The 20,312-nt window shown below is 28.8% G+C and overlaps 3 protein-coding genes across 3 annotated transcripts; all 3 read right to left on the bottom strand.

Annotated features, from left to right (window-relative positions):
• Positions 1–548: 548 nt before the first annotated feature.
• LOC105154844 (tyrosyl-DNA phosphodiesterase 1) lies at positions 549–7,009 on the bottom strand. The gene is given in 8 exon segments (XM_087407224.1): positions 549–3,000; positions 4,249–4,416; positions 5,083–5,287; positions 5,395–5,937; positions 6,015–6,709; positions 6,790–6,854; positions 6,857–6,919; positions 7,006–7,009. Coding segments are annotated over 8 exon segments (2,082 nt in total). The 3' UTR covers positions 549–2,661.
• Positions 7,010–9,673: 2,664 nt separating this feature from the next.
• LOC105154816 (tyrosyl-DNA phosphodiesterase 1) lies at positions 9,674–14,712 on the bottom strand. Its single transcript, XM_011070553.2, has 6 exons — positions 13,136–14,712; positions 12,355–13,058; positions 11,726–12,265; positions 11,386–11,593; positions 10,641–10,783; positions 9,674–10,157 (listed from the first exon to the last, which is right to left on the bottom strand). Exons 1-6 carry the CDS (start codon positions 13,205–13,207, stop codon positions 10,154–10,156), a joined length of 1,671 nt encoding a protein of 556 aa, XP_011068855.1. The 5' UTR covers positions 13,208–14,712; the 3' UTR covers positions 9,674–10,153.
• Positions 14,713–16,893: 2,181 nt separating this feature from the next.
• Positions 16,894–20,265, bottom strand: LOC105154815 (tyrosyl-DNA phosphodiesterase 1). Its single transcript, XM_011070551.2, has 5 exons — positions 20,033–20,265; positions 19,194–19,903; positions 18,580–19,113; positions 18,055–18,259; positions 16,894–17,872 (listed from the first exon to the last, which is right to left on the bottom strand). The coding sequence occupies exons 1-5, from the start codon at positions 20,048–20,050 to the stop codon at positions 17,711–17,713; spliced, it is 1,629 nt and encodes a 542-aa protein (XP_011068853.1). The 5' UTR covers positions 20,051–20,265; the 3' UTR covers positions 16,894–17,710.
• Positions 20,266–20,312: the final 47 nt, after the last annotated feature.

Here is a 20,312-nt window from a genome sequence, read left to right as displayed (position 1 = left end):
AATTTTTATCACGTGATTTGTTTTGACGCTAAAAATTAGAGTAGATATAAAGAGAGTATCGATCGCCAATTAGCCGGAAGTCGACATTTAGTATCCTACATCGCAATTCCTCATTTTAATCTCTTCTTTAACGTTGCTTCTTTCTAATTAACAGCAAGGATACTTACGCCCATTTCTATCAACGTAGATTAACTTTAATCTTGGTTCAACTTATTCTTTGTCTTTTTCTAATCTTTAGAATTGGTGGAAATGGACATTAAAATGACGGAACCGATCAGCATTAGGCACACGCATTGGCGCTACTCTTTTTATATCTATTCTACTAAAAATGAATGTTGAGCGTTAATACAAAAAGGCATCTTTATAATCTTAAATGTGTCCACGATGCTAGAAATTGGTCCGAGTTCTTGGACATAATTCTCATACAGAGTTCTCTTATCTCGAATGATTCTATACTGTTGATTTAACTAAATCACTGTTCAAGTATTCTTGTTACAATCGGCAATGATTGATTTTTTACGGCTTTATATTTATTGAAGGTCCTTATTATACTAGTTATTATCACAATTTTCTAATCTTTAAATAAATATTTATTTTAATAGAAGCGTAATAAATTATTTATTTACATAAAATAAATTGCACAAAGCATTTGTGCAACGTGTAATATTTTTTTCATTTACAGAAAGCAAGGTAAATAGAATATAAATTTCCAACGACTGTTCTAGTGGATCATACCACAGTATAACTACGTACAGTAGCGACAGTAGCTATCGGCTTCTTTGATGTCACCGATCACGTGACTGTCAGCCATGTTGAGGGTTTTACGAACCACTGAATTTAAACGGCATCAAGAGACGTTATAGTATTTCGCATAAAAGTATTTTTTAAATTCGGATAAATTCTATATATGATTTTAAATATATCACTTTACTTTCGAAAAGATCAGAATAGAGTACATATAAATCATTGATTTGAAGAAATCTGGAGCTTGTGTATCTGAATTGAAAGAAAGAGATTTAGTTATGTCTTCCATTAAAATTAAGGTATATGCATTATATACGTTTACTTTAATAGATAATCAAAGTCAAACTAAATTGGAATTTTGTCATTAGTTTTTTATGTTTTAATTGTATTACACATATATTTGCCATATATAACAGAATAAATATTTATTATTTTTCTATTTATAGATTATCTATATATTCTATTTATATATTCTATTTATATATTCTATTTATAGGTTATCTTATAATTATGTGCATTCTTTACAATTTCAATGTTAATATTGGTAAAAGTTCATTTAAAATTATATGAAGCATTTTTAAATATTTAAATAATTTTAAAAGAACAATAATGTTTTAAATTTAAATATTTTGACGTACACTGTCAATAAAAAATAGCTTACTAAGTAAATGTACATTATGTATAATTATCTAAGGACAATTCTTCAAACAAGTAAAATTTTTATAAATAAATTTGTTAATTCATACGAAGTGTTGATATCATCTTTATTTGAACTCTTAAAAAATCTTGAATGTTTTGATTCTTTTTCATCAGCAATTTTCTTAATTCATACTAGACTTCGCAGTCAAGATAGAGTCATTCGCAGATTGCCAAACCTGTAGTGTAATCTGTTTAAATTTATATACTTGAGATATTTAAATTCAACCAAAATAAAATAGTGAGTAACTCACTCACACGCCAAATCTCATAATAAAATTTTGGATGATATATTAATATTCACAACTAATCACATTTTATAACACATTTTATGTAGATTTGTTTGAATTCTGTCCAAACCATCCGGAGTGACGAATATGTCTAACGAAACGTTTAAATTGACAAAGGTCGGATCAACGAAAAACAATAAGTTATAATAAATATAAAATATAAAGACAGTACATTCGTATTAAGTTGCTGATTTTAACATATATAACGTATGTAACACATTTAATATATATAATGTCATAATCATGTCATATAATAAATATAAGAACAGAAAATTATTGTAATAGTTTAAAATATAATTTAATACAAGAGTTAAAATGTCAAAAAAAAAATCTAGAATAACCAGTCAAAATTTAACGCGTCGCATTAACATTTTGCGTAAAATTATGTAGTAATTTATAATCATTCATTTTAAAAGTTACAAATATAATTTAATACAAGAATTAATTAACAAAAGAATATATCTGCATGTTTTTTTAAATTAAATATCTTTAAAATTATATGACACATATCATTTCCATAACCATAATATGGCATCAAGTTAAATCCCATACTAAATTAAGTAAATAATATTAATTCTAATGACACATATCATTAGTATAAAAGATTTGATCAACAACTGGCGCCAAGTTAAATTCCATACTAAATTAAATAAAGAATATAATTCGATGTAACTATCTTTAACTTTCATATCATTACTGATAATTGAAATATATCACATTATTTTTTCCATGTACTCTCTAAGTTACATTGCAGTTACGTTTTGATTTCCTGAGTCATCTACCATAAGAGTAATAAAATTAACGGGAAAATGCTGTGTTGCATTTAATAATGATGAAGTGAAGATTCTGAAATCATATTTTTTGAGTAGAATATAGCAGTAGATTGTACATCTATTTTTTTTAGTAGAGTATAAACATTTGAAACAAATTGTTATGATACGTTGTAAATGTTTCTATCGGCATTTAAAAATATGGTTATAATTTCATTTCGAATAATACTTTGTGTTAATTTATCGTAATTTCTTAATTTTTGTACAACAAAATTTCCAAAATCTGTTTCGTCATTCCGTTTGTCTTTTAAAACTGAAGCATATGTTTCTAAATTTTGAAATGCTACATCTGAACGTTGATCTTCTGATTTTATTCTTCTCGATGATTTTTTAGACAAATTATTAGAAATTTTATTCTTCTTGGATAAATTATTGCTTTCCTGAGTTTCTTCTTCATCCGATACTTCCATTTGTTTTGTATATTTTTCTTCAAACAATATCTAGAACAATTAACATTTCTTTAATAATATATTATTTTTTAAAATAACATAAATTATTACAAAATTAAATGAAAATAAAACTCCATTAATCTGACAATCCTACATTTTTTCTTAAGTATAAGATACTAATATTTTGAAGTATCATTATTTAATTTGTGAAAAAAGCCAAGTTATATTTTAAATGTTACTAGAAATTAAATACAATTTAAATATTAAAAATTTTTGTAATCAAAATAAATAATTAAATTTTCTTTCTATTACAGCAAATTAATGATAAAACATAATGTAAGATGATATAATATGAATGCTACAATTCTGAATAAAATAAGATTTTAGTTTACTTTTCGAGAATTCTTTTGTTTGGCATACTCTCCCAGTAAAAAAATTTTTATACGTATATACATATACATATATATGTCTAACATACATGCATAAATATTCATAAACATATAATTATATGAAATATGTTCATACAGCCTTTTTTCTTTTGTAAAATTGCTTTTTAGTGTACTCAAAATAAAAATAATAAGAATGCATTAAAATTAATTAATGGGAAAATTTTCGCATTGAAAAAATCAAATTTGGAACAATGTTAAAAAAATTGCTCATAATAACTGTATAATTTTACATACAATTATATATGACAATTCTTTTACATTTCTCCAAACTTAATTTCTTCTAAAACAAACAATACGAAAATTTTTCTTTTAATTTTTTATATCTTCTCGTTACTACTACTATTATTATTATTATTATTATTATTATTATTAATACTATTATTATTATTATTACTATTATTATCATTATTTTATCTAAAAAATAATTTTACAAATGAAAGAAAGATTTATGAACACATGTATGGATATAAATATGATTAGACTGACAAAAATAAAAATGTTGTTTAATTGGTCTCTCACCTCAAAAGCTTCCATTTTATGCCAAAAAAATAACCCTAAATTTTTATTTAAAAATATTAAGATTTAGAGATCGCTAGTGAATGATTTTTAAATCAAAGATTCGATTTTCCTTGTTTTTTCCTAGTCAGTCTAATATATCATATATACAAATATGTTTATGAATATATGTTTACATATTTATATATATTCATGCATGAAATATTTTTTACTGGACTTTAGTATCCTCCTCTCATTTAGTATCATCCGTCATTGACTTATACATTTAGATCCAATAGAAACTAAGGATAAATACCAATCATATTGGAAAATCTTAAAATAATTAAAAAATTACTTTTTCTGTTGAAGACAGCCATTTAGTCCAGCGCAGAGAGTTGCAAAATTCTATGACGAAAGGACCATCATTCCATTCATATTGGGATAATGGAAGATCGTATGGAATCGGAAATATCGGGACGACTGGGTCATTTTCATTTACAATGGGAAATGTCGTTGTTTTAGTCTAAATACAGGTTTGAGATATAATAATTAATGTTAATCGCGACCAAGATATATGTTTTAATAGGTTATATATTTTAATAAAAAAATATTAAGGCTTCTCCTGAGTAGTCGCGGCGGTCATGTTGGAACCGTAAAACAAGGAATGATATGTAAATTTATGTTGCAAGTCATTTGTAAATAAAAACAATTTGGATAAATCTAAATGATGAGATTGCTTTAAAATACCTGTAAAAATGGGCTGTCTTTTTCTCCTTTAATAGTCAGTAAATGGTCGTAAAAGACAAGTAAAGTGAGCCTAATTTCGGGCAGAAACACATGGTTTGAATAACTGTTGAATGAAATATACGCTTTTACGTATTGAATTACGTATTTCAGGATAACTATAGTTTCTGCTCATTTTTTTTAGGACTTTCATAAGTATGAGACACCTTATATTTTCACAATTGAGCAAATAATAACGAAATAGCATGCAGCATAAATTTTCGGCGCGCTGAAAGCACATGTACATAGGCTTGTGCTTGTATGTGTAACTACCGATTTCGCTACATTTCGCCAAGTCGTCGACTGATTTTGAATCGCATGCTGACTATTCAGGAGCCTTAATATGTTAGAAACTGTATATTGAAATAATAATATACTATAATTATTAAAATAATATAATGCTTACGATAAATTTTGGTACAAATATAATACCGGCCTCGTAGTTTTCTATACTATAACCGTGTCGTTTGATTGATCCCCATGCGGCTTTGCTTAGATTTGCGCTGGTGAGCACAAACCAGGGTATGCTTTTTAAGTCGGGCGAAATCCTCGTATATGATTTAATATGAGGCATTGCACGATCTCGTTCTGTTCGCTTTGCTTTCCATTGGCTACCGAAATAAATATCAAATTCTGTAGAAAAAACAGATCACGTCTAGACAAAATGTAAACAAAATAAAAATGTAAACAAAATAAAAGGTAAACAGTTATAGCTTACTGCAAGTATAAATCTAACCACTGCTGCTTAGAATGCGCTTCTGCACTATAGGGTGAGCACCAAGATAAATTTTTATAATGAAAGCTCTGCTTGTAATTTTGAATTGATGGATAAATAAACTTAAATTCCGGTTGACCTTTTGTACTCTCAGTACTTTCTCTTGACATACACGGAATTATATCCTTCAACAACCAACTTTCAAAAGATGAACCAAGTTTACCTATGGAGGAACTTTGTGCAACTATAGGCCACGGAAAAACATCTGACGGCAATGTCACGTGACGTGATAGAACGTGCGCCAATTTCTTGTACCCCCAAAAATTGGCTTCATTATTTTGATAAATCCCAGGAACCGAAGCAATGAGAAACACGTTTACTTTAGAAAAATCCGCCATCTGCACTGCACATATCCACTGCGTCAAAGTTGGTTGTTCATATTTACTCAGATATCGCTCGAGATCCTTTTTAAAACCCGTTGGAGATTCTCCGTCACTCGGATTCGCGGATTCTGGTAGCCGAGGTAGATGAGGTGAAATCCACAATCTGATAAAACACAATAAAAATATATTCATAAGCAAACATTACTAACAACAGAGAATGTTTACGAATATTTAGCAGACCCTTGTGTCACGTTTTCCCAGTCGGTAGAACGCAAGTTGGCAGTGGAGACAATCACCCTAATTCCATCATCTTTGTATTGCAGAATCATGATCTTCGTGTGATGACAAGCAAACCCGGTTTCTATGTTTACTTTTATTATAGTAATATTATTAAATAATGTCTGATAATATGCTTTGTCGCCATACAGAATCGTCATATCAGTACATTGGCCAGCCAATAAATATTGCCAACATAGCCATTCGACATCTACGATAAAATTTAAATGAAGACTGTAAACAATTTCTCCAAGACTACAATCGAGAATCTCGGGGAAAGTTATAGAGAATTCTTGCTTATAAGTCTCCTTGGAATTTTCAATTCTTGTCAGAAATAAATGATAAGGTGCTGAATAATCATATTTTATCGCAAACTCCCCTGGTTGCACGATTGTGTGGCCCAATTTTCTCATCATCTTAATGGCCTTCTCACTAATTTTCTTTCTTGACTTTTGGGAATTACATGCTTGGAATATATTCATGATGGAATTCATATTTATAGATGTTCCTAAACTTTTGTTTCTAGAACTATTTTGATGGTTGCTGATATTCTGCTGATTTTTATTTTTAGTGCGATTATTGTTCTGTATGTTCATTTGTTTCATCTTTTTCGTAACAGAAGAGCTGGATTTTGATATCTTCTGGCTGTTCTCTCTTGCCTATTAAAGAAATTTATATTTATTGTCCTTATTTTTCACAATTTAAAGTTCACAAACTTATAATTTTTAATTTTACCAACTTCGATGCTTTGCGAATTCTCACATCCTTTGCCGGACAAAGTTGTAGAAAGTGCCTGAGCTTCTGTTTGAGTTTATCTTATCTTCTTTGTGCTCTTGCTGTTTTATGTTTCTTTACTTTTTCAATCAAATCTTCTTACTTTTAATACTTCCAACATTTGATGTAGCAATAGACAAAGACACATTTAAAAAATGAACCACCAATTGTAGATAATTACACATATAGCACAATATATTTTAAATTGTCCTAAACAATGTTTCCAAATGCAAACTTAAAGACGGCTCAATAAGTAATGCTCAAGATTCCAATAAAATATTATAAGAATAGGATATCTTGAAGATAGGATATCTTTATGATATCAAGTGCTGCATAATAACCTTATTAAAAAAATTGAAATAATATAATAGAAATCAATACGATTTACAAAAAAATCTTATTATCTTCTATCGTAATCTATTTTTCACTTTTCATATATTAAATGAAATGTTATTATTTCTTATTGTTTTGTTCTTTTTTGAAAATGGATTTAAAAATTAAAACACAATAAAATCTTTACAATAATTCATAATTTTTTATGATTTTGTTTGTTTTATTAAAAAAAGTGATTGAATCCAGAGTTAAATAAGTTGATGTTTTTTTAACTAAATTAACTTAAAGTTAAAATATTACATAAATTATAAACAATTCTTTAACGCTCGTATAACTTTCAAACAAATTAATAAATAGTAATAGTAATCAGAGCTCGTTTAATTGTTAATCTGGATTACTATTTATTAATTTATTTTAAAGTTAATGGTATATAAAATTAACTTAATAATAAGATATCTAAGCTTCTATTGATACATAGCTCCATATTAGCCACTTAAATTTAGAATCTATCTTGTATTGAATAACAAAATATATATATTTAAGATGACTCGATATGAATCGAAACATTTGTAATTTTTTATGTAATTTTGAAGAATATATATAACGTTAATTATAATAAATTTATAACACAATTTTGCTTGGCTCCTCTTTCAATTATTTCCTTTCTAAATTTTTTCTGATATATTAATTCCTTCATTTTTAAAAGTTACTACTTTTTAATTTTATTTAATTTTTATTAATCAATTACTACCCAACTCTATAAAAAGTAATCATCAATATACACAGTAGGATTCATAATGTAAAAGAAGCTTGAAGTTTTCTATTAAACAGTTACAAAAGGAAAGCTATCTTTAACAATATGCATGTATTAATAATTCAGAATTCAAAACGCAAGCTTATCATAAAATTATAAAAAACTTTTTATCTTAATTTATTGTTCATTTTGCTTTTGATGTATGATCAAATAGTCTCCTATAATTTCGAATAATTTTCATCATTTAATATGAAAGAGATTAATACTCAAATGAGATTTTCCAACTCTTAATTGTGTGTATCTATGATGAGACACATACACACACACAAATTGTTTATTATTTATAATATTAAATTATATTATTAACTATATATTAATTATATAATTGCACGCGCTAATTATTTAAATAGACTTAAATAAAATATAATAGATTAGAGATATTGATTGTCTCTGTTTCGTTTTTTCTTTTCTTTTCTAAGCAACATTTGCTATACTTTCAATTGAACCAGAAATGAAAGATTATTACATACAAAATGGAGCATCTCTAGTATTTCCATCGTGAATTAAGCAAATCTATAATACTAAGTAATATCTCCACCAAAATTTTAATCTTTGATAATATTGATATACTAACGGCACGTTCGCTCACTTTTGACTCGTATGATAAATTCGCGCGCGTCTCGTGAAAATAAAAGGCACGTTTTTTTTTTTAACAGGAATATGAACGTTTTTTTATTAAACGTGTCAAAATGTCAAAGCTCGAAATCACAACAATCATCGTTAATAGGTAGAGTATCCTTTCTTGTCTTTTGAATATACTGCGAGAGACTTTGACACACACTTATTGCGTATACAGACACTTCAAGTCAACAAAGTGGCTATTCTACTCGCCGACGTCAAGAAAATGGGCGTGTTCAAGTTGATAAAGCGGCTAGACTGCTCGCTGAGCAAATGATTAGATCTGTTCGTATTACTTGAAATCCTCAAAAATTTTTTAACTCAAGATAAGCTAGATATATATTTGAACATTAAAATGAAAAAAAAACGAAGATGCTGAATGCAAAAAAGTATATGCAACGCAAATAGACCTATTGTATATACTCACTTGCGTATTTTGCACGCACAACACTTTTACTTTCGAAAGAATAAAAACACAGATTAGAAGATAAAGAAGTTTTACAACACTCTCGATCCCCGAGAAATTTTACAACAGATGATTGCGTTGAAGATAATAAGGACTCCGTTAATTGTACTCATTAATTAGTACGTAATTAATTAGAATGTACACCAAAACGTTCGCTCGATGCCAAGCTTCCGTTTGAATCCTGAATTTGAAAAAAGACAGCTCATTAATCAGACGTTGTTTAGTTGTTGCCAGCAAATATAAGTAAGATTACGACAGAAAAAAGAACGTGCCTGATATGCTTTCTCTAAGTTCAATACTGTAACTGCATTGACGACTTAGTGGGTTCTTATTGCGTCTGATTAGATCAACAACTGATGGAACATGACACTGTTAAGTGTATTTTTTTGTATGTATTTATTATCATGACATTAATAATGTAATTACTTACTTGTATGAACATGTAATTTTCAATTATATTAGGTGTTGGAATTAATTCGTAGCGTTTTACAAGTGATGGGAAGTACTTTCATTAATGTATTTTTTAATGCTCATGTGAAATAAATAACATTCTTTCATTAAAAAACGCTACGAATTAATTCCAACACCTAATAAATCAAAACAATAAAAACATATTAATTTACTTGATTCATATTACAATTATACAATTTATTATAAATATTTATTCACAAAAGAACACAGTTTTTCCTGAAATAAATATGTTTAATACTGCAATCCAAAGACTTAACGGATAACGAATTTATAATCTTATAGAATTTACTAATAGAATTTATCATCATGAATGTGTTTGAGTACTATGACCAAAATAATTTACTAAATGAGAAATGTTTGATTTCAACAGCACGAAGGAGGCGGCATTCTAACTATGAATTTCTTCATTTCTTTTCAATAATAACGTTCGGTAAATCAAATCATGACATTCTATATATAATTCCAAGAAAGTGATAAACGGTTTAGCAAAATGTCACACATTCTAGAATTCCACGAACATATGAGTATTCCCGTACATTTTTATAGCATAGAGATAAGCAACATGCTTAGTGCTTAAGAGCTGAAACTTCATAGTCATGACTCAGTGCTTCAGATAAGATCGCCGCATTATCTATAATTTATATATCAGAAATGTAATTAACTAAATAAAACGTCATTAATTACATAATTAATAATTAGGTTCTAACACTTCTGTTGATTCCGTTCGAGATGCTATTCTAATATAATATAATAACAAACATTTACGAGAGATGAAGTTGTAGAAACATTTCGAACTTTAAATTCTTGAACAAATAACAAATCATCTTCTAAATAATGATAACGTATTAAAATTAATAACTTTTTAAAATTAGTAACAAGTAGCGATAATATTATTTTTTTTCAAAAAGTAATGATAAGAGTAACGCGTATTTTTTAAAAAATAACTTGAAATAACTTTTTTATAAAGTTATCGACTCCAATGTAAATCAAAATAAATTGGTTTACCAGCACCTCGTTCCCTCAACCAATAAATGTACAATACAAACACGGATGCTAAAATATTTTATCATTTAAAATAGATAAAAAATACTAGTACTATCAATTGAAATATTACATTTCGTTTAGAGAGTCGATAAATTCATTGATGAAAGGACTATCGTCCGAATCATATCGACTTAATGGAAGATCATATGGGATCGGAAATGTTGGTACAGCTGCATCTTCTTCTTCCCCAATAGGAAATGTCGCTGTTCCAGTCTAAATATAAACAAGTGAGATGTAATAATTAATATTATAAAACCTTAAACACATTTGCATAGAAGAAAAGGTGGTATTATGGCCAGTGTATATATTGCGGTCCTCCCTTAATATCTCCACTATTATATAGCGAGAGAGAGAGAGAGAGAGAGAGAGAGAGAGAATACTATTTTTTAGTACTGAATAGCTTATATGCACAAATTATGCGAATGTATATACATTCATTTGCATACATTTTAAAATGTTTTACTTTTTTGTTAATTTTGTAACTAAATACTGTTTTTAAACAAAATTAATATTCTAAGACTATTTTTTGAAAGGTCACAGTATCATCCATGCTTTTCTTCGAGTCATTATGCAATGTCGCCACATTTTTATTTTTATTAAAAGTATCCTAAGTAATAAATATTTTATAACTTTGAGTCCAGAATCGATTCAACAACACTTTCACAAATGTAATTGTCAAGTTTTAAACTTAAATATTGATTATTTACAAAGATATTGTGTAGAATGTAACTGGAATGCCATAATAGCATCTTCTCCTTCAATATATATATCCATAAATATGACAAAAATTATTAAAATAATAATGTGATGCTTACGATAACTTTTGGTATGAATAGGACGCCAGCTTCGTAGTTTCCTATAGAATAACCTTCATATCGTTTGATTAATCCCCATGCGGCTTTGCTCAGATTTGCGCTGGTGAGCAAAAACCAGGGAACTCTTTTCGAATCGGGAGAAATCCTTGTGTAAGATTTAATACCAGGCATCGCACAATCTCGTCCTGTTCGCTTAGCTTTCCATTGACTATAAAAATTAAGAAATAAATGTAAAATTGTAGCTGTAAAAACAATGGATTGCTAAAATGTAAAAACATGACCGTAAATATTTGAATAAAATAAAAATAAATAAAATAAAAATAAATGACTTGTAACTTACTATAAATATTGTTCTAGCCACTGCTGCTTAGAATGTATTTCTACACTGTACGTCAAGGAAGTAATTAAATCTTGACAATCAAAGCTTTGCTTATAATTCTCTATTGACGGATAAATAAACTGAAACTGTGGATGATTCTTTAAACCTATAGAAGTCTCCTTCGACATACACCGAATTATGTCTCTCAATAACCAACTTTCGATGGTTGAACCAAAGTTGCCTACACCAGAACTCTGTATGACTATAGGCCACTGTTCATTTGACGGCAATGTGACATAACGTGATAGGACGTACGCTAATTTCTTGCATCCCCAAAAATTGATTTCGTAACTTTTGTGAATTCCAGGAACAGAAGCGACGAGAAACACGTTTACATCTGAAAAATCTACTCTCCGTACTGTACATATCCATTGCGTCAAAACCGGTTGATCGTATTTACTCAGATATCGCTCGAGATCTTTTTTAAAACCCGTTGAAGATTCCCCATCACTAGGATGTGCAGATTCTGGCAAATAAGGCAGATGAGGCGAAATCCACAATCTAATCAGAACATAATAGAAAGACGTTTATAAACAAAAATCATACGACTAACAATAAGAAATACAAATATCTAAGTGTATTTAACGGACCCTTGTGTCCTGTTTTCCCATTCAGCAGAATATAAGCCAGCAGTAGAGACAATCACTCTAATCCCATTTTTATATTGCAGAATCATGATGTTCGTGTGATGACTTGAGAACTCGTGCCCGTCTACCTTTATTATAGTAATGTTTTCACTTAATTTCTCATGAATACGTGTTTTACGTTTGCACAGAATTGTCATGTCGGTACATTGGCCAGCCAACAAATACTGTAAATACAACCATGTGACATCTACCCTAAAAGTTAAATGAAGACTGTTAACAATTTCTCCAAGACTACGGTCGAGAATCTCAGAGAAAATTATGGAGAACTGTTGATTATAAGTCTCTTTGGAATTTTCAATTCTCGTGAAAAATAAATGGTAAGGCGCTGAAGAAGCATATTTCTTCGCAAACTTTCCTGGTGTCACAACCATTACTGTGTAGCCAATTTGTTCCATCATCTGAATAGCCATTCTTCTAGCTTTCTTCCTTAATTTTTTGGAATCAAAAACTTGACACGTATGTATGAGATGTTCCATTCCAGATGTTATTGAATTTGAATCCTCTTGACTGTTTTTGAAACTGTTTTGAGAATCATCGATATTTTGCTGATTATTGTTTGTGAAATCATTGTTTTCTATGCTCATCTGTCTCGTTTTTTCTGTATCGGAAGTGCTATCTTCTGGTGCCTCCCGACTTTCCTTTTTTTTCTAATAAAAAAATTTATACTTATTGCATTTATTTTTCACAATTTAAAGTTCGTAAACCCATTCTTTATTACACTAACCTTGTCATGTTCCAAACTTTCATGTTCTTTGCTGATCAAAACTGTAGAAATTGCCTGAGCTCCTTCGTCCATTTGCTTAAATTTATCTTGTTTTTCCTGTGCTACTGATTTTTATGTCTTTTTATTTTTCATTCAAATCTTCTTTAGTACTTTATGTAACAATTGAGAAAAATTGTGTTTTAGTAAATTAACTACCAATTATCATGACTACCACACAGTACAATTTATCCTAAAAGAATCCTATTAAGTTGTTCCAGATTTCCAAATGCAATCCGAAAGACGACTGAGTAAATAATATCTAGGATATTCCAATAAAATATCGTGAAATATCTGTGTATAGATAGGATCGGTATGATATCGCTTGTTATATAGTAGTAACAACAACAAAGAAAAGATATTAGAATCGATAAGATTTACACACAAAGCGTTATCATTTTCTATCATAATATGTCGTTTTACTTTTGATCTTTAAATAAAAATTTTATCGTTTTCTATCATTTTTTTATTTATTTTTTTAGTAAAAATGAATTCACAATCATTGATATATGTGTATGATAAAAAATATTCTTGTTGTAATTTATTCTCTATCTTCTTGTTGATATTTTTGCAGAATTAATAATTTGTATATAATTACGAAAGAAATCCAAATAGGAATTTGCTGATTCTTATTTAATATTGTTTTGTCAATAATATTATCATTGTGTAATATATATATATGTACAAATTGTTCATTTTTTTATAATATTAAATTATAACATTGAAAAATTATGTAATTGCTAGTTAAATCCTAAAATTCTGGAGTGTTATCGAATTAAATATCAAATAATAATTAACGTTCATAATGGCTACCTTTGATTTTAAATCACTTTGGGAGTGCATCAATATTTATTGTTTTATTGATAAATTCTACTTTGAATCAACGAGACGCGGTAAAAAATTTGTTATACATTAATATGTATAAATATATATTATATATTAGGTGTTGGAATTAATTCGTAGCGTTTTTAATGAAAGAATGTTATTTATTTCACATGAGCATTAAAAAATACATTAATGAAAGTACTTCCCATCACTTGTAACGCTACGAATTAATTCCAACACCTAATAAATATACACAAATGTTTATAAACATATATAATCATATATGAAATATGTCCATACATATTTATATATCCTCTTTCTTTTGTAAAATTACTTTTTATTCATTATGAATATTATATGTTTATACATATTTATTCATATTCATGTATGAAATTTTGTTTACCGGGACATCTAATAGAGCGATTTTCAATTCATCAATAGATAGAAATCTTTTAGTGCAGAATATTTGATATTTAATGAGATGTAATTAACACTCCAAGTTTGCTCTTTTAAGTACATTACTACCCAGGTAACAAACTGATATTATTTATTAGCTTATTATCTGGGTAATGATTTAATAAACACACAAAACTTTATGAATATTATTATCATCTTGTATCTCACAATCAGTATGAAAATGATATAGATCATATAATGCACGAATCTCACGATTCTAGGATTCATAAGTTTCAGAATGGGATTTCCTTAAATTTCTTTATATCCTAGTGGGGCGGGGGGGGGGGGGGGGGGTAAGCGTGTTTTTTTAATCCTCTAGACATTATCTAATTATAAGATATCCGTAAGATATCGTACACATTAAATACATTAAATTATTTGTATGTGCGTTTGCTAAATGTTTACCGAATATGAGGCTATCTTAAAATATATACTTTATGGTGATTGCGATGTTCCAAATTATCTATACTACATCTACTAAATAAATTAAGTGTACTATGGTTATCCCTGTTTTATCCTTCCTCAATCTATCACCGTTTCCAGTTGTTGGATTGGCTGTGAACAATCATTTTACATAAAATAAACCATCTCTGATATTTTAATCATATCATTCAGCTGCTATCTATCAGTTATTTCTCTACTAAAATTAAAGTAACAGTTATTAACCAAATGATATAGTTACATGTAATGACATAATCAATAATGATGTAATTATTAATTACGTATAATAGAGGAATACAAACAGTTCTGATATTTCATCCAAATAAATTGGTTTTATAACTTCGGTTTTATTGAAATAAATAGGTTTTGCAAATAAATTTTTCTGGTAAGATTTTTCCATAAAAAGACAATATTCTCTTTTCTGCAATGTCAAATAAATATGTTTATTGTTCTAAAATCCAGAATCTTTCTCTCTTGAGAAAATATACCTAGAATATAATTAATAAAAAATAAAAACCTTTTAACATCTGTAATCATCATAGAATTTATCGTCGAAATCATCAAATAAATTGAATATTATGAGTGAAATAACTTACAAGTCTGATTTTGATAGTATAAATGTTTAATTATGGATTTCTTTGTTTCTTTTAAATAAGAAAGAAACAATAAATGTGTATGATTCTGCAAAATATTATTCACTTTAAGATTCCACTAATAAACGCGTATATTACATTTTTACATACCGAAGTGATAAACGATATGCGATATCTACAATTTCTTTGAAGTTGAACTTTGTAATCATGATTCAGTACTTTAGATAAAGTCGCTATATTACTTATAATTTGTGTATCAGATATATAATTACTTATAAATAAAATGTAATAATTAATTCCTATCATATCTTCCATTAGATGCCATTGCAATTATAACAACGAAAATTTCTCGAGGATATAAAATTGTAGAAACGTTTCATGCTTTAGAGTTTTGCGGTATCTCGAACCGCACAATTCACTTGATTTAATGAACCTTCTCGACTATAAAAAGGTGAAAAATGTAAAAATCAATATCTTCCACATGAATTATCATAATTCGCAAGCATTGTAACGATCGAAAATAATGATTCACAACGCGATATGTAAATAATGCCCGACAAAAGATTTATTATTCCGTCAAGGCATAAGATTCGGGCAATCTATTGAATCTATTGAAAGTTACAAAAAATAAGTGAATAAAAAATATGTATTTGACGGAAATTCTTTGTAATTTGAGCGATATCCAGAAATATTTGTCAAGAAATAAACTAACACTCGATTCTTTAAAGAAATGAGTTTCTTCTCTGACAAAAATAAAAATTGAAGATACTCTATGCGAAAATAAGTAATAATCAAAGAAAATCATTCGCATCACGATAGTCATTCTGGAGATATGGTAATATCTCGAAGACAAGCACAGCTAATAACAAGACAGACGCAAGACACTGTCATGCTCCTTCAAGCCTCATCTACAATAGTCGCAGGTAGTCAATGTCGTAGAGATACTGTTTCTAATTATATGATTGTCGACGACTAGAAACAGTATTCCTGCGACATTAGCTGCGTTCAGCGGATTCAACAATTGTAAGTACGCGTGCCCTGTTATTGATGGGTGCCTTCTAACAGGAAACACATATGACACGGTACATCATTATATCCTGTTTAAGGAATGGAAGTATTTAACTCGTTTACTTGTAACGAAGTTACAATTACAAGTTACTTTTTTGCTAACTTTACTGATAACTGCGTTACTTTTTTCTTTGATAACTGTAACGGTAACAAAGTTACATCTTTTTGATAATAGTAACGAATTTTACAGTTTTTTTTATTGTTACTTTGCACACTATTAAACATGATACGACACAAGCTACTCACACTATAAAAAAATTTTATAAATTTATACATATAATAGATATAAAAATTATATGATTAGTTCTATAAATAATATAAAAAATGGAAAGATCCCGTTTATCTATTATCCCGATTGCACACCACACATATCAGCTGGTGCTTAGTAATTTTTCACTTTCTCACTGCTTTACCAATGATAATATTTTCTTTTTAAATTGGTCAACTAGCAATGCATGTGTGCAATATGCGATGTGTGCAATCGGAGCCTTCCCTAAAAAATCATGCAATTTTAAAGGAATTATATAATTCTACAAAAATTATATAAATTTACTTTTATTGTGTAAATATATTTTATTTTATGAAAAATTACGTAAATAGCAGGATATTTTGAATATTTTCTGTAATTATCCAAATTTTAGTAATATTACGTAATATAACAGTAATTCTTTGCCTATTGCTATTAAATATATAATAATACATAGTGCAAAATGTATTGTCATATTATCATTCCTATAACTACATATACAGCTAACTAAGCAGATTGTGGAAATACAATTAAATATGTACAGGGTTGGCCATATTCGATGGAAAGATGTTTTTTTTTTCAATCATGGGAAACGTCGTTACTCGATCTAACATCTCTGTCAAAAGTTACAGTGTTGCCCAGATCTTTCCGTCGAATATGGCCAACCCTGTACATATTTAATTGTATTTCCACAATCTGCTTAGTTACAAACCAAGAAATTATTTTTATTTACATATAAGCTATAGTAAGCTTACATACAAAAACATTTTATATCATCATTATCTTTAATTAAGAATATTCTTAATAGTGAATAGTGCAAATTGCATTAATACTTTCATTTTTATTATATAAATCTAATGCTTTCATGTAAACAATGTGGGACATTTTTATCTTGCACTAGAACATTTTTCATTTCCTGCCTGCACGCCTAAATCTTAGAAAGTTAACAAATTCGTCGACGAAAGGACTATCGTCAAATTCATATTGGCTTAATGGAAGATCATATGGGATCGGAAACATTGGAACGCCTGTATCTTCTTCTCCTCCAATAGGAAATGTTGTTGTCCCAGTCTAAATACAAACGAGTTTGAAGTGTAGTAATTAATATTAACCGACTAAAATACATGTCTTAAATATATCTCTATAATATACTCTTTAATATATTCTTTAATATATTCTCTACTCTATAATATATTCTTTAATAACGTTGATATGTCAGAAATTAATTTACTAAATAATAATATAATGCCTACGATAAATTTTGGTATGAATAGGACGCCGGCCTCGTAGTTCCCTATACTATAATCGTATTGTTTGTTTGATCCCCATGCGGCTTTACTCAGATTTGCGCTGGTAAGCAAAAACCAGGGAATTTTTTTCAAATCAGGAGAAATCCTTGTGTAGGATTTAATATTAGGCATCGCACGATCTCGTCCTGTTCGCTTAGCTTTCCATTGACTACAAAAATTAAGAAATAAATGTAAAATTCTAGCTATAAAATAAACGGATTACTTCTAAGATGTAAAAACATAAGCGTAAATATTTAAATAAAATAAAAATAAACGATTGTAAATATTCAAATAAAGTAAAGATAAATAATTTTATTTAATATTTGAAATTAGAATAGTGCCTTTTTTTTAATTACTTATTGAGGTAGAAATCCTGAGCGTTTAAGTGCAGGTTATTATATAATAATATATATGTTATTAATTTTTCATTTCCTTTGTTGGTATATATTTTTAATATATATATGTATGGGATAAACAATTGTAACTTACTATAAATATGATTCTAGCCACTGTTGTTTAAAATGATTTTCTGTATTGTACGACAAGGGGGTACTTAAAACTCGAAAATCAAAGCTCTGCTTATAATTCGCTATTGATGGATAAATAAACTGAAAATGTGGATAATTATTTGAATCTTTAGAAGTTTCCTTCGACATACACCAAATTATGTCTTCCAACCAATTTTCGAACAAACCAAAGCAGCCTACACCAGAACTTTGTGCGACTATAGGCCACTGTTCATTTCGCGGCAGCGTGACATAACACGATAGAACATGTGCCAATTTCCTGTATCCCCAAAAGTCGTCTTCGTAACCTTTGTGAATTCCAGGAACAGAAGCGACGAGAAACACATTTACGTCAGAAAAATCCGCCATCTGCACTGCACGTATCCACTGCGTTAAAGCCGGTTGCTCATATTTACTCAGATATCGCTCGAGATCCTTTTTAAAACCCGTTGGAGATTCCCCATCACTAGGCTTTGCGGATTCTGGCAGATAAGGCAGATGAGGCGAAATCCACAATCTAATCAACACATAATAAAAAGATGTTTATAGACAAAGATATATTTCAATAAGAAATATCTATAAGCGTATTTAACGGACCCTTGTGTCCTGTTTTTCCAATCGTCAGAATATAAGGCAGCAGTAGAAACAACTACTCTAATCCCATTACTATATTGCAGGATCATGATGTTCGCATGATGACTCGAGAACTCGTGTTGCCCATCTACATGTATTATAGTAATGTTTTTACTTAATTCTTCATGACACGGACATACTCTATATTTGTACAGAATTGTCATGTCGGTACGTTGACCAGCCAACAGATACTGCAAATATAACCACCCGACATCTACGGTAAAAGTTAAATGAAGACTGTTAACAATTTCTCCAAGACTACGGTCGAGAATCTCAGAGAAAGTTATGGAGAATTGTTGATTATAAGTCTCTTCGGAATTTTCGACTCTAGTGAAAAATAAATGATAAGGTGCTGAAGAAGCATATTTCGTCGCAAACCTTTCTGGTTCCACAACCATTACTGCATACCCAATTTGTCTCATTATCCGAATAGCCATTTTTCTAGCTTCTTTCCTTAACTTTTTGGAATCAAAAACTTGATACTTATGCATGAAATATTCCATTCTAGATGTTATTGAATTTGAATCTTTTTCACTGTTTTTTAAACTGCTTTGAGAATCGCCGATATTTTGTTGACCATTGTTTGTGAAATCATTGCTTTCTGTGCTCATCTGTCTCGTTTTTTCTATATCGAAAGTGCTATCTTCTGATTCCTCCCGACTTTTCTTTCTTGTCTAATAAAAAAGTGTATACTTATTACGTATTTTTCATAATTTAAACTTCATAAAGTGATTCTTCATTACATTAACCTTGTCACTTTTCGAACTCTTATGTTCTTTTTCATTTAAAATTATAGAAAATACCTGAGCTCCTTTGTCCATTTGCTTAAATTTGTCTTGCTTCTCCTGTACTATCGATTTTTATGTTTTTTTTATTTTTTTCTTCAAATCTCCTTTAGTACTTGATGTAGCAGTTGAACAAAAATTGTGTTACAATGTGTGTGAATTAACTACCAATTATCATAACCACAGCACAATTTATCTCGAAAGAATTGTTCCACATTTCTAAATGCAGTCTGAAAGACGACTGAGTAAATAATATCTAGGATATTCCAATAAAATATCTATATACACATATATATAT

Source organism: Acromyrmex echinatior, chromosome 6, assembly GCF_024713525.1.
Source record: "Acromyrmex echinatior isolate Ae372 chromosome 6, ASM2471352v2, whole genome shotgun sequence".
Classification (NCBI taxonomy): domain Eukaryota; kingdom Metazoa; phylum Arthropoda; class Insecta; order Hymenoptera; family Formicidae; genus Acromyrmex; species Acromyrmex echinatior.
This window is presented reverse-complemented; position numbering and strand designations above follow the sequence as displayed.

Coding starts and splice junctions, on each gene's coding strand:
- LOC105154816 (XM_011070553.2), bottom strand. CDS start 13,207: ATGGACGAAGGAGCTCAGGCAATTTCTACAGTTTTGATCAGCAAAGAA. Junction 12,266..12,354: donor TGGGAAAACAGGACACAAGG/GTCCGTTAAATA, acceptor TGTTCTGATTAG/ATTGTGGATTTCGCCTCATC. Junction 11,594..11,725: donor TGGCTAGAACAATATTTATA/GTAAGTTACAAG, acceptor TAATTTTTATAG/TCAATGGAAAGCTAAGCGAA.
- LOC105154815 (XM_011070551.2), bottom strand. Junction 18,260..18,579: donor TGGCTAGAATCATATTTATA/GTAAGTTACAAT, acceptor TAATTTTTGTAG/TCAATGGAAAGCTAAGCGAA. Junction 17,873..18,054: donor TATTCATACCAAAATTTATC/GTAGGCATTATA, acceptor GTTTGTATTTAG/ACTGGGACAACAACATTTCC.